Here is a 14,431-nt window from a genome sequence, read left to right as displayed (position 1 = left end):
AGCTGACTACAGTGGAGGTGATGTGGGAATTCAGTCCCAATTTAGTTGTTTGCGGTGGTGGTGCTGCGGTAGCATTGTCGCCTCACAGTATGACGTTGTCCTGTTCGATTCTCAGCTAGAGCGTCTTCTGTGTGGAGACATGCGTGAATGGGCGTAACTTCATGAAGGTTGTGTGTCAGAGCTGGCAACTCGGCACGTAAAAATCTACTGCCAATCATTAGCGGACCGGAGTTCCGCTGTGGCAACCCCTAACCGGGAAAAGCCTAAAGACACAACAAAAAAAGGGCCAAACAGCGTTGTGATCTAAAGGAGTGATTTGCAGCAAAGTGAGCTACTTTATTGTAGCATTGTTCCAGCTTTGTTTGCATGGATGTTTGTACATCAGTAAAGATTGGGGAGGCATATGGTAGGCTAGGTAGGAGATAGGCTTTAGCAGTGGTTTCTCTAGTTCTTTTTGTTAGGTAGGGTTTTCTTTTTTACAAGAGACTAAGTTTTTTTGTGTGTTTTTTTAAATAACAGTTTGGAAGTGTAGGCCAAATTTCAAGTTGTCATCAATTGTGACTCCTAAGAGTTTGGTGTTAGGAACCTATTCAATCAGAGTGTTATTTAATGAAGTGAGTTTGGCAAGAGTTTTGCTAGGGAAGAATGTTTTGGGGGTGAAAAGTAGTAATTTCATTGATTAGGGGTTGAGTAGGGGTGGTGAGTTATCTAGCCAAGAATCTATGGATCTAAGGGTTTTGAGCAATTTCTTAGTATTTGTAGGTTAGAGGCAGGTTAGAGACTGTGCAGATGAGCGTGGGGTCATCTGCATATTGTACAAGAGTAGCATGCTCGGAAGCAGTGGGTATAATAAATATGTTAAACAGGAGGGGTATGGATCCTTGTGGCACTCCAACAGTAATGGGGAGAAATGAAGAGTATTCTTGTTGTCATTTGACTGTTTGGAATCTATATTTTAGGTAGCTGATAAACCAGGACAGAGAGGAGGGGCAGATACCCAAGGAGGAGAGTTTTAGTAATACTTCATGATGAGAGATGGTGTTGAATGCTTTGGACAGGTTTAAGAATAAGGACCATATTAGGTTTACTGTATTTCTGTTTTTATTAATGGTATCAGCAAAGTGAAACAGAGCAGTACTGGTGCTATGGTTGGGACAAAAAACATGTGGTGCGGGGGAGAGAAGACTGTTATGGTGAGGTATTGAAATAATTGGGGTTCTAGAATGGATCTGTTTATTTGCAAGTTTTAGGGATTCAGGAGGAAGGTTGTCTGCAGCAGAGTCTATAAGTTTTAGTTTTAGGAGATATTTTCTTAAGGTAGAGTTAGGGAGAGGTTTGAGTAAGAAGTGAGATTCCATGGGGTTCTTTTGGTGGGGTGATTGGTTTGATGGTGAGGTTGGCTTTGATAAGTGAGGTTACAGCTTGAAGGAAGTATTTGTTAAAGTTATTAGTGACTGTTGATGAAGTGTCTTCTGGGGAGGAAGAGGGTTGTTGACAGCCTGGATTTAATAGATTTTAGACTGATGACCAGAACTGTTTTAGGGTTATTTTGGTATTCCTGCTAAGTTAAAGTAGTGGGAATTTTTTTGTCACCTTATACTATGGTTTTATTTCTTGCCTGTCTGAAGCATAGACATTCTTCCTGGAATTTTTTGGGGTGCCATACTTTGTTACAGATGCTTCTCAATTAAATCATGTGTAACACTACCTCATGAGTGAAGCTTGAGAGGTGAACCTTGGTATCCATGTCAAGATCACATAGCAATCAGGATTATATAATTTGAAAGACGGGATCACAGTTCTTTGCAGTGCATGGATGCAAATCTGTTCCCCTGTACTACAACAGTCAGAGGAAAAAAGTGAAGGAGTAATAAGTGTTTTACTGCTGCCACACAGAGATCACCCACCACAGAACAGCAGTGGAAAGTACAAAAAACTTAATAAACATATACTTCATGGAGCACCCCCAATAATGCCTTAAAATCAAGTAAGACAGGCTTGTTAAGCACTTTTTACCTCTGCTAACCTGTGCTACAGCATTAACAAAGGTAACAGGCCATCACAGAACAACACTGAGGTGCAAAAAAGTGCTTTAAACATTAAATACTTATTTGGACTTTCCTTTTTTTGGTTAAATGAAGTAATTAAATTATAATTCTACACTTTTTTTCCTTAACTGTAGTAATACATGGAAGCAGTTTAAGGTCTATGTATTACAAAGAATTTATGACTGGGTCTGTCCAATCATAACCCTTTTTTGTTATGTGTTCTGGACATGAATGTCAAGAGTTACCTCTTGAGCTTTGCTCTTGAGGTAAATTTCTTGACATCCATGTCTGAACTGGTTATGATTGGAGATCCGATCATAATCATTTAAATTAAACATTTAATTCAGTGTTTAACATGTTTTAAAGTTATTTAATCTTCCCACTACTATTCTGTAGTGCCTTCTGACAACTGTTAATTCCTTAGTGTAAAACTAGAGATTAAAAGTGATGAACGGTGCTTAATGAAAGTTTATTCAAAACCTTTCTGACATAAGAAAAATGCTTGACAAGACTATCTTTTCTCTGAATTTGGAGTATAATTTTGATGTCTTCCAGATCAGCTTGTTGCCCTCAGACACATAAACTCCCAAGAAAATGGAATAGTGAACATTCACAGTTAAAATGTAATTACCCTTTGCTTTCCACACATCTCCCCTACACATATGCTTCAATTGAAATTGCTCAAAGCTCAGTATCCTGCAGGGGAAAAAAGACAAATGATATAACACCAAACTCTTTTTCCTCTAGGAAGTTATTGCTGGAGTGTTTTTTAAGCATGCATCCTGCAATGATTCACTTGCATAGGGAGATTTCTCCTTCCTCTATTTTGTGCAGCTGTGGAGTTGGTATATATAAGTTCAGGGTGTGGTGGGCTTGCCCCTCCACATCTGGATTACAGAGGGGCAAACCACTAAGGATGTGTATTTCACCATTTTGAATTTCTGGCATTTTTTTTTTTATCCTTTCAGAATGTTGGTTTTCAGGAAGTCAATGATTCATAGTAGAACAGCTTTCACATATAGGCTGTCAACCCCCCCCCCCCTCTACCAGATAAAAATCTAGGCACTTTCTGTGTTCATTTTTGAGGTCTGACTGTGAAAATATGAAATATGTGATGGCCACAGTTATGTATTTCAACCTAATGTTCTCAGACTCACACTACCTCCCTGACAAACAATATTAGTAATTATTAAGCAGCGATTATGTAATTCCATTTTGTTTTTAACATGCTGCTGTCAGACATGGAGATGTGTTCTTGTTCCCTCAAGAAGCCATATTAATGATTGTTCAGTAGGGATTTTGTGAAAATCTTGTCATTTCATGCTCAGCCTGTATTTGCTCATGTAGTCCTTTAAAAGCAAAAACTGTACCCAGAGACTAAAAAACATGTTTATTTCATCATGGTTTGGTGTTCCCTACATTTTAACACCACTCTGGGACTATTTACAGTTTTTTAAATATTTTTATATGTAATTTCTGAGTCTGACCACATGGGGTCTAGCATCTTGAAGTGATCCTGATTGTTTAGTCTGCCTCTAGGTATCCCGCAATGCAGTGCTTGCCTGCAAAAAATGACATCACATAGGCCTCTTTCTTCCTAAAGCTCTTGTCACTGCATTGATTTTACATGCACACACTGCTGTCTTTCAGTCAGTTAGTTTTAAATAACATTACATGCTGTTCAATGACTACTTAAAACACAAACAGTGCAAAAGCAACAGAACAGACTTTGAATGTGCTTTTTACTGCTGTGTCTTTTCAGAATGGCTAAACTGCAGTCTTTTGTGAAGCCTGAATTGTACTACTTCAACTCACCTCCCAACCTTCTTCGCATAACTTCCCTGGCTGTCAAAGTGCTAAGGGTAATTGAGATGTTACCTGCTGTGATTGACAAAACATAGCAGGAGACTTGACTCATGTACTGTTTCCTTGTTCTAGCCTTTACTTTCTGTATGGGTAGACTAGAGGAAAGACCAGGGAGCTGTGACATTACAGCATGGGTGGGTTTATAGGACAGTCGTGGTGATGACAGTTTGGTGAGGGAATTGGCCAGAAAACTATCTGCATTCATTGGCCTTGATGACATCAGTGAATTGGAGACTGCAGCAAACTTTTCCAGGGTGGGATAAATGTTTTTTGAAAGTGAAACCACAAGTGTACAGTAAGGTACTGTTCTTGTGGAGGGAAGCAGTCAATTTAAATATTTTAAATGCTGTACTGTTGTTTATTTATAGCAGTGACTGTAAATAGTGAGAAAAAGGACAGAGAAGTTGAGCATTTAATAATAGAATCCCATTGTTGTCCTTTAAGTTGAAGTCTGACTTGAAAAATGTAGGATGCAGCCCTTGTTAATGCTAAAAAGTTTTTGACAACCAGCTTCTCAGCTCTCCAGATTTCTGCAGAATGTCCAAATTTGTGGTCATATTTTTTTGTCTATTCCTCATAACATTTGTGGTTTCCTAACAAGTCATTATGGACTGAAGTCACTAAATAATAATACGTTTGAGTTTCGGACTTCATTTCCTTCAGCACAGTCATGTTAAAGCAAAATGTGTTATTATAGCAACTTTTTAAGTTTATAAGAGATTATTTCAAATATGTACCCGATTTTATGACTTTGTCCTCATTATTTTTGGTTCTGCCCCCATTTCTTGTGCTGGGAGGTAGAAAGGTACAGATTAGTAATCGGTAAAAACTATTTAAAGATTCGTTGCCAAGCTTAACTGCAGGAGCATAACACTTGCATGTGGGCTACAATAGAGATTTACTATGGGACATTGCTCTTGTTTTTATGTATTTGCAGTTCGAATGTATTTAGCTCCTAAACATTTCTGTCAACTATCCAGATTTTCATATAATATCCTGATTTTGGCAACATATTTTTGGTCTGTTCCACAAAATGTTTGGTTTTCTTGCAAATTATTGAGGATCTATTCAGAAAATCGTACCCTTCAGCAAATCCATGCTAATGCAAACCTATTAATCAACGTTTTGAGTTTATGAGTAATACTTAAAATGTCCCCTATTTTGGGCCCTTGCCCCCCCCCCCCCCCCCATTATTTATAACTTTGGATTTCTTGCTCTAAGACTTTGAGAGGTATGCTCCTAAAATATTTTCTACCATTTTCACATTTTGTTGCTGCTCACGCAAACATCTTTTCAGTTACCAAACATAAGCCATCAAACTTCATAAAAAAATAAAAGTCATTTCACCCTGAAAGACTAGATGCTGCAATGCTGACGCACATTCTGCAAATCAACATTGTGTTACAATACGGGAAAACCTTTACTAGGTAATAATATAATGCAGACCAAAGATTCGTTTCAAGTAGGGATTTCACTTTGGAATGTTCACTCTTCCTACGCTTAATAAGAAACCGGCACATCCCACTCTATACGGCCCTCTAAGTGAAATGAGATACACATTTCTTTATATATATTTTAAGATGTCTGGTGTCCTGAAAGGAGGTCGGATTTTAAGATGTCTGGTGTCCTGAAAGGGGGTCGGTTCTCTGAAATATTACTACAAACGTTGCTGCTTCGGAAGTACGAAAGCATTAGGAAGTAAGTTCTAGATACGCTCCTGCAGAACTTCGGTCTATTGCAGAACTACAGGGACATTTGTTATGGAAGTATCTAGCTATATTACTGCCTATTTATCATTATTTCTATCTGTCTATCCGTAGTTTGTTTCTATATCTGTTTTGGTTTTGTACAGATCAACTTTCTCCTCCTGAAAGCCTTAGACATGATACAGAACAGGAGCGATCTGTAAATAAAACTAATTTAAATGAGGTTCCCAAAATGATGACCGTGCTCTAAGACCAACAGTACAATATATGACTGGTAAATCACTTCACTGGATTGCCTATGCAGGGATAACAGAGTAAAGGGAAATGTGCTTGGTTAAATATTAACTGTTAAAACTTTACGGTGCTATATTTAAATATCCATAACGCACAGTGTTCGTAATGGCAGACTTTGATGAAATTCTTAAATTTGTTGGCGAGTTTGGTCTCTTTCAAAAATTCATGTTGCTTTCAGTCTGCTTGCCAAGTATAGTATTGGGGATGCAGATATTTGTGCAAGTCTTTACTGATTTAGTTGTACCCCATCACTGTAATACTAGCTGGATATTAAACATAAACCCAAATATAAGCAAAGAAGAGCAACTGAGTTTAACCATTCCAAAGAAACAGGATGGCTTCTATGAAGAATGTTGGATGTATACTCCTGTGCACTGGGATATTGACTTAATTAAAAAATATGGCATCAATTCGACAACTGAATGTCAGACAGGCTGGGAATATGACACATCCGAGGATATATACACAACTGCAAGTGAGGTTTGTATTATTTGGTTTACCTAAGCTTAAAAGGAAGCATTCTTGTAGCAAATACATTATTTTATTATTTTAATTTTACTTTATTGGGTGTTGCTTTAGAGCTGAGTTTTCTTTACGTATTATCGCAACCACATTCAAACAGGTGGATAATACGTAACTGCCGATAGCAATTCAGGGTTGTTTATGCCTGACTGGCTAATATTTGGCTTTGTGAAAGAATTACCAGGCAATGGTGACTGGTTATGCTGGGGCCAGCCTGGGGGAACATTTGCAGCGGTTTTGTTGTTAATACGATGTATTAGTAATGTGAGGTATTTCGTAACAGAATGCACTGTTTTTCCATATTGTTAATTGTTAGTGAAATAAGTTGTCCTTCGGAAGGGTAATTCGCTGACTTCAGCAGAGTGCCAGCCAACAAGAGTGTGTTGAACAGAATGGTCAGCTCTTCGCCCATAAATAAGATAAACTAAAAAGTGAAAACGACCCCCCACAATTACTTCTGAAGAAAGTCCAACGAAGAACATTTGAACAAAGCACAGGTACACTTGCACAGGTTTCGAAATCAGACCCAAATCCGTTGCGCTTTCTATAGGGCAACATATTAAAGACCGCAGTCTGGTTCATTCATTCTTAGTGAAGGAGCGGTTACTTTTGGAGTACACGCATGGGTTTGGGAGAGACAGTGCCTCTCAACTGTCCCTGATTATCAGGGACGTCCCTGATTTTGACTCAAATTTTAACTCTGCCCCTCTTAATCCCTCGTAAAACTAGTGACGTTTGGAGGATAGAGGGTGAATTACACTTAATGAATAATGACAATAATTAAGAGTTATAAACTTCTTTTACTTCAGATGATTTGGCTCCTTATTTAACGGAACTCAACCTGCTAGTCAAGAAGTGGGGAGAAAGCCTAAAAGTAGTTACTAAGCTGCTATCGGCAGTTACGTATTATCCAGCTGTTTGGAATGTGGTTGCGATAGTAAGTAAGTACTGATAATTCTTTATGATCGTGTTGGTCCTTTAATGATAGCTGCAACTAAACATTTAAACCAAGGTGTTAATATTATCGCTGAAAGAGTATGGACAAAAATGTTAAAAAGGAGAGACCACATTGATGACAGAGTACTCTGAACACAAAAGATGGCCAAGCAGCACATGGCACACTTTGGAATGCTGTTCTTACTTCAAACGGATGACTAACAAAACACAGGCATGAGAACTGCTCTTTGGGCTCATTCATTATCACCCCATATCTTCTAATGTAAGAAATTTTATTTGACATTGTACACAAATGTTCTGCAGATGAATGACTATTTATTTGAACATTTATTAATTGCATTAGTAGACCAAGCCAAAAAAATGGGCCTCTTCAACAATAGTCTGGGTGAAAACAATCACAAATGAGTAACCTGCTGCTGAAGGCTGCTTTGTAGTATATTAGATACATACTCCCCTGGATTTAATAAACTCAGTGTAGGAATAACATTATATATAATGTATTATAGTATGTTCCCTGCAGCATTGTCTTGTGTTAACCTTTGCATTTCAGCTATATGTAGTCCTGAATGTAGGTAGGCTGATGCAGGCAAGTATGAGACTGTAATAGGTGGAGACTGCAAACATATGATGTGCAAATGTGTATGGTTCAGGTATGTAACCAGGCACCCTGCTATGGTCTGTACAGATCACACATAATCACACATAATCACATCCACTAGGAGTTAAATGTGTACACCTACATTCAAAGTATTAATACACAGTTCGTTAACTATCTAACTATCTAGCATGTATGACTCTCAGGCATGTATGTTCAAATGTCACTACTGTCTTCTATGACACTCCACTTATATTACAAGGTCAGGCTCTGTAACCAAGTGAGTTTTAGGCACAAATCAGTCAAGCAGCAAACAACAGTGCCCCAGTATCTCAATGTGATAAGAAATAGATATGTTGTTCATTTTTGCACACAGAGACCATGGGCTTAATCCAGGGACTGCTACTAAGATGTGTTTATAGTTACACACAGGTAATCCTGACTATTTGTAGAAACAGTCAGGAGGTGTTAACAGATATTTTCTCCACAGGGCTTACAGGTAAAGACGTTTGTATTAGCTGTATGAAGGGTATACTAATAAACTGTGTAGAAATGTTCCAGTGTCCAACCCCATGCCGACAAATGACAGCAGGATAGCTATATACTCCATGCACTCTTTCCAATACATGTCTCTCAAGTGTCACACTGTCATGGCTAGTGATCACAGTTGCCAGTAGCCTTGGACACAGATATAAATCCAGTAGAAGTATGCCAGTAGCATACTCACACAACATCAGTGCAGGGTACACCTTGTTAGTCATATATGTAACCCTAACATGTACGAGTCCCCTCTAGTCATGTGCCTACAGTTGTCACAACTTGCACCATACAATTACAGGAGCTATAGGCCTTAGGTAGATGTTAAGTGAGGGCAGACCTGTAGTGTATTAAGTAGTACTGTTGTGAAAAATATAGCCTATACAGTTGGTAATGGACTGTTTTTCTCTCCTCCACCCCTTATCTGCATCACTAATTATTATTCATATACTACGGGTATGTTCTTCTTAAAACCTAATGTTGGGACTTGTGTTGTATTACTGTTCATATATTTCAATGGTTGCATACTAACATACCTTCTTCAAATCCCACTGATGGTGGCCTGTTGCCATAACTGTTGCTGGTATGCTGTTACAGTAATGACTGTTATTTCATTTATGCATGTGTTCCATTTGCTATGCAATTTTTTTCAATTCTATTGTTCTGGGTTAATTGGAACACCCATGCATGCTGTTATAACTAATGTTGAAATGTTCTGTTCATGACTAACCACTACACTTTGACAAACCTCAACACCATAGCACATTTGGGTAGGCAGATCCCAGCGGATCTGCCTGCCCCGCCTCATCTGGCCATGGCACTGGGTCTCAGCACATCTGGGACCCAACCTGGAGCTGTCACCTCCGTTGGTCATGCACCACCCTTGGGTGGAACAGCCTTAGGGTATGGGGCCCATCCCAACCCTGGGAGCGGGCACAGAGGGGACCCTTACAGACCTAACATTGCTCCCAAACACCTAGAGCAGGGCATCCATACAACAGCCAAACATAAAGGATTAGGGGGAATGTTGAGGTTTTAAGGGACATGTGTCACAGTCTCCCCCTACAAACATGCACAGCTGATGGACTAGCATCAACTGTAGCAGCATACACAATGAGATAGAAAAGGATGTATGACACTCACATCTGCCTGTCTCCTTACTCACCTCAACACACATTTACACAGTACACTGCTACAAAATCTGAAAGTCTGTTACAATGGGCAGACATAGCATGCAAAACGGTGGACATAACACATCAATCCAAACAGTGGACAGTATTTTCACCTACCCTGTGTGATGCTGTAGCTGCCGCACCTCGATAATGTCCTCCTCACAGGCCAGGAAAAGGGGCAATGCTCACATGAAGGCCTTTATTATAGCACTGTGTTGACATGCCATTGGCTAATGGAAAGGCCACCCAGTTGTTCTGGATGCATTTAGCAAGTGGGAGCCTTAGAATGATGCACAGGCCATCACCTGTTCATGGGCATTACCTGCAAAAGTCAAGCTGCTGCCTATGGTAAACAGGTCTGACACTTTCTTCATGAAGACAGACTATGATTCTTTACAACACTACAAGTGGATTTCTTCTCACAAAGGAGTACAGCACTATACCAGGTGTGTCATACAATTAAGCATGTAATGGAATGCAGATGGTGGATGCAGTCATGGGAAATAGGAATTTAAACAGTAGGTCTCAACAACACTTCCTGGACTGTCATGTTGCTGTTAGTCTGCTGTCCAGCACCTATGGCCATCCCTGATGGCTTTGTCTGCAGTGACATAGATCACAGCTCTGGCCCCTGAGTCACCCCAGCAATAGTCAGCTCACATATGACTACTACTGGATTATCTGTACTGACTGTGACACTGCCAGCCCAGCTGTCTGGAATTTTGTAAATAATCATATGTTATTTGTGAATATTAATATGATTCGTATGCTTGTCTTACAAATGTAATAGAAACTATATGTTATGTGGATATTAAACTACTGGTGCAGAAGTGTGTATTGAACTGTATGTTATGTACTGAGCTCATACCTCTCAACTGTCCATTTTTGCAGAATGCCCACATTTTTGCCTCATATTTTTAGTCAGTTTCTCATACATTTCTGTTTTTTTCTGGAAAATCACTGGGAAAGCATTAAAGGTTGAAGTCATAAAATAATAGCACACATCTGAATGTCAGACGTCATATCCTTCAAAAAATTCACGCAAATGCAAAACCTGTTATTCTATCAACTTTCTAGGTTTGTAAGAGCAATATTTAAAAAGTGTCACTATTTTTGGGCCTTTGTCCCTCCCTTTATTTGTACCTTTGTCCAGATGTCTTGCTCTAAGAGGTTGAGAGGTATGACTGCTCTTCAAGAATGTAACCACAGTGAACCATACTGGACAAAAACAGAAATGTATATAAACTATTACCTGATCAAATGTATATATTAATACTAGAGAAGCTGGAAGCCTCGAACATACAGAGAGAACTTGCAAAACTTCAAGAAAATAAGCTGAACATGTTTTACGAATGTGTTATCTCAGTTTCAGTGCAGCAAGCAGACATAAATGTCTACAGCTATTTTCTAGTTGTCTACTAATTACTATGTTCTTCATCTGTAAATATGTTGTAAGTAATTGCTATGTAAATTGTTAATCGCTATGTAATCCAATGTAACTACTGTCTGTTTATTTTAACTGTGGAGCTTTTCTCCCCGGGCCTCTGCTGAAAAAGGGGCCTACATCCAGTCGGACACTCCTGGTCAACAAATATAAATAAATAAATAAATAAATAAATACAGCTAGAGGCTTTTGTATTGTCTTGAAACATAAATAATTATTAGGTTGAAAATGTAAAAGTGTTTAACTGTGCTATAAATTCCAGTTCTAGACAAACATCTGAGAGATATGTACTTCTGATGCAGAGATGTTAAAATGTATGTTAGTTGCTGTTAACCTGGGAACTGAAGGCAGGTGACAAAGAGTGATGTAATCTGAGCTAACCCAGCAGTAATGTTGATTATTAATTTCAGACCTGTCTCAGAGAAAGACATTAGCATTTTGTATTTGTCTTTGTATCTGAGAACATTAACTCATCTGCATTTGCCTTGCTAATATTAAGGAACTAAGGAAAAGTAATTTTCCTTAGATATATAAGGGAATATAGTAAAGATTACTTTAGATGTTTTCTGCATTTATTTGAGATTGTCCTGCAATGTTGTCTTAAAATATTTCCTGTGATTCTGAACTCTGTAGTTACTGTATTGATTGAGCATTTTGTTGTTCCTTTATTAGTTATTATTAAATATAGTTAAACCTTGTAATTGTGGCTGGTATTTTTCGAGCTAAGTAAGCTGTTAGAGTACTTGCATATGTATTTGGTGACCTGTATAGCCCACTCCAATAGCCTTGGTCTTGGTCACACTTACCATTTGGATAGTAGGCACATCACACAGTAGGATAAGATTCATCACCCTTTGGTAAGGGCCTTACAGTAGCTGATAAAGAGCTGGATTGTGGCAGTCATAACTACCTTTTATTCTGGGCAGAAGGGGGCACAGCTAGTAAACCTGTGCCAGACTTTCCCAGGAGTGTGTGTGTTTGATTTATAAATCAAATATCAAAGTGTGTGTGTCAGCTACTTGGGCAGGGACACACACTAGTTGGACAGAGAGGGTGATGAACGTTTTGGCTTGACCACTCTGATGAGATGTTAACTGTATAGCTGTACCAGTGGGGAGTCTTACTGGGGATCTGGGGAGAGAGAGGGAGAAACCAGCCCCAGACTGACTGTGATCTCTGTGTGCTCTGAAGGGTAATTGTATTTTACTGTGTGTGTACTTGTCATCCTCCCATTGTGTACATCCCTCACTGGTGCTAGTGGTGATGATTGAGGCTCCTTGACTACTGGGTCAGTGCAGGGTCGTCACACTGACATTACATACTGGTGGATACAGCTGGCATATCACATCATGTACTGTCATTAAGGCCCCCTCAGTCTGCGAATGTTATACAGGATTATTTCATAGATTGTCCAGGTCTCCCTGACCATTCCTGATATACTCTGGCTAGGTCACTGTCTACTCCACAATTGTATCTGATTGCATGACACCGTTGGCTAGTATACCTGGTTAGCCCCAGTAGCAGGACAGCAGGTTATAGGTGTGAGTAATGGGGGGATGCTGGGTCTGGCTCAGTAGTAGGGCATACATACTGAACATACAATGTACGGGAATGGATACAGTACCAGATATTCATGTACCATTAGTGTGTCTCTAGGGGTCTTGCATGTCACAGACACATTCCCCAAAGTCTGTGGACAACCATTGCGTATTGTTCAATTGGTGTCTGAAAATACACATTTGTCTGGCAGGGGGGGTCTACATCTATCAGGCACATGTACACATTCCACAAACATCCAGGTACTGCAGATGTCAGACACCTATGAGGAGGTCACCCTACACCAGATATGTACTGCTCTCTGTTATTGTGTACCTCAGATGTTTCTGGAATGTCCACACGCACCTGTAGTGGCACTCACCAATTTGTCGGATGTAGGCTGGATGACATTGTACTGTAACGTTGCCCATAGGGGACACCCAATAGTCAATGGCAGTGATGTGTGTGGACACATAAGAACACAGTCTGTCACAGTACTCAGGCCATTTCTGGTATTCCTCGTACCATATGAGGTTACTAATAACTGCCGATAGGTAATAATAATAATAATAATTATAGTAGTAAAAATACTAGGCTATGGGTCCTTAGCAGCCATATGCCTAGGCCACATTTTAGCCCATGTGTAGGCAAGGCAACAGATGATGTCCCTGTCCAACAGGGACACAGGTGGTATCCCAAGAGTGTATGTGCTGTTAACCATCCAGTTGACCAGGTTACATCTACAAAGGTGTCAGTAGCTACCCTGCCTGATGTGGACTGGGTGCCCATTCCACCGCAGGGTGATTGTGTGGGACACACATATGAGCTGCCAACAAGGCCAGTTCAGATAACTCACCAGTTTGAGGGTGTGTGTGTGTATGTGTATGTGAGTGTTAACACAGTGGAACATGACTTGCACTCGTACAGCAGTCCCAGCAATGTGGAGTCCATGATTACCTTGCATGCCACAGTGAGGTCACTCCTGAAGAGTATGTATGAAACTGGGTAGAGGGTTGGGCTTATAGCCTATAGGTGTACAGTAGATGTTTAATGGCTTGGTATTCCCTGGTGGGAACCTCTCTGATGTTTTCAGCTGCTGGATGTGCTGTGTGATGTGAATAATGAACAGAGAATTATGCACATTAATGGTCCTCATTGGGGGGAACATGAAACATCAGGATCAGGGGGCAACACATGCTGTAATGCTAGTATGTTGCCAATACCCATACACATACTGTGCTGATAGATGGTGGGAGTATGATATGGGTATTACTGGTGGATACTGCTGGCAAAAGTCGATGTACAAGGTCTATACATAATGGTGGCCAATGTATGCGGTCCTGTGGTGTGTTCTCCTGTTCATGTCTTTCAGATGGGATGTACAGAAGATGGAACCTGCCATTCTCAGAAGCTGAGACAGCTGCAATCATTGATGTCCTGAGACTCCATCACTGGATACTTTTGGGAAGGAGCCTTCAAAACCTGCAACAACGCACTGCCCTGTGGTCACAGCTGGTAGCAACAGTCAATAATGTGGGCCAACCAGGACAAGAGCTACAAACAGGTCTGACACCATGCCAAAGACCTCATACAAAATGCATGGGAAAGGGCTGCAGCTGTGGCCAGGGACCATGCTGGCACAGGTGGAGGGCCTGCTACTCAAGCACCACTCTCAGCCACAGAGGAGTTCCTGGAAAAACTTGGTTCATCCACCAATTCCCAGGAAACTATGACTACATATGTTGTGGAGATGG

General features: G+C 40.0%; 1 protein-coding gene across 1 annotated transcript in view; it reads left to right on the top strand.

Moving 5' to 3' along the window:
* The first annotated feature begins 6,019 nt into the window (after window positions 1–6,019).
* Window positions 6,020–14,431, top strand: part of LOC122797751 (solute carrier family 22 member 13-like) — an 843,707-nt gene continuing 835,295 nt past the window's right edge. Inside the window, exon 1 of the mRNA XM_044066275.1 lies at window positions 6,020–6,394. Coding sequence (XP_043922210.1) covers window positions 6,020–6,394 — 375 coding nt within the window. The remainder of the gene's footprint in view (window positions 6,395–14,431) is intronic.

Source organism: Protopterus annectens, chromosome 3.part1 (genome assembly GCF_019279795.1).
Source record: "Protopterus annectens isolate FY-2018-M chromosome 3.part1, PAN1.0, whole genome shotgun sequence".
Taxonomy (NCBI): Eukaryota; Metazoa; Chordata; order Ceratodontiformes; family Protopteridae; genus Protopterus; species Protopterus annectens.
Note: the sequence above shows the minus strand (reverse complement) of the source record. Positions and strands in the feature narration are given on the sequence as shown.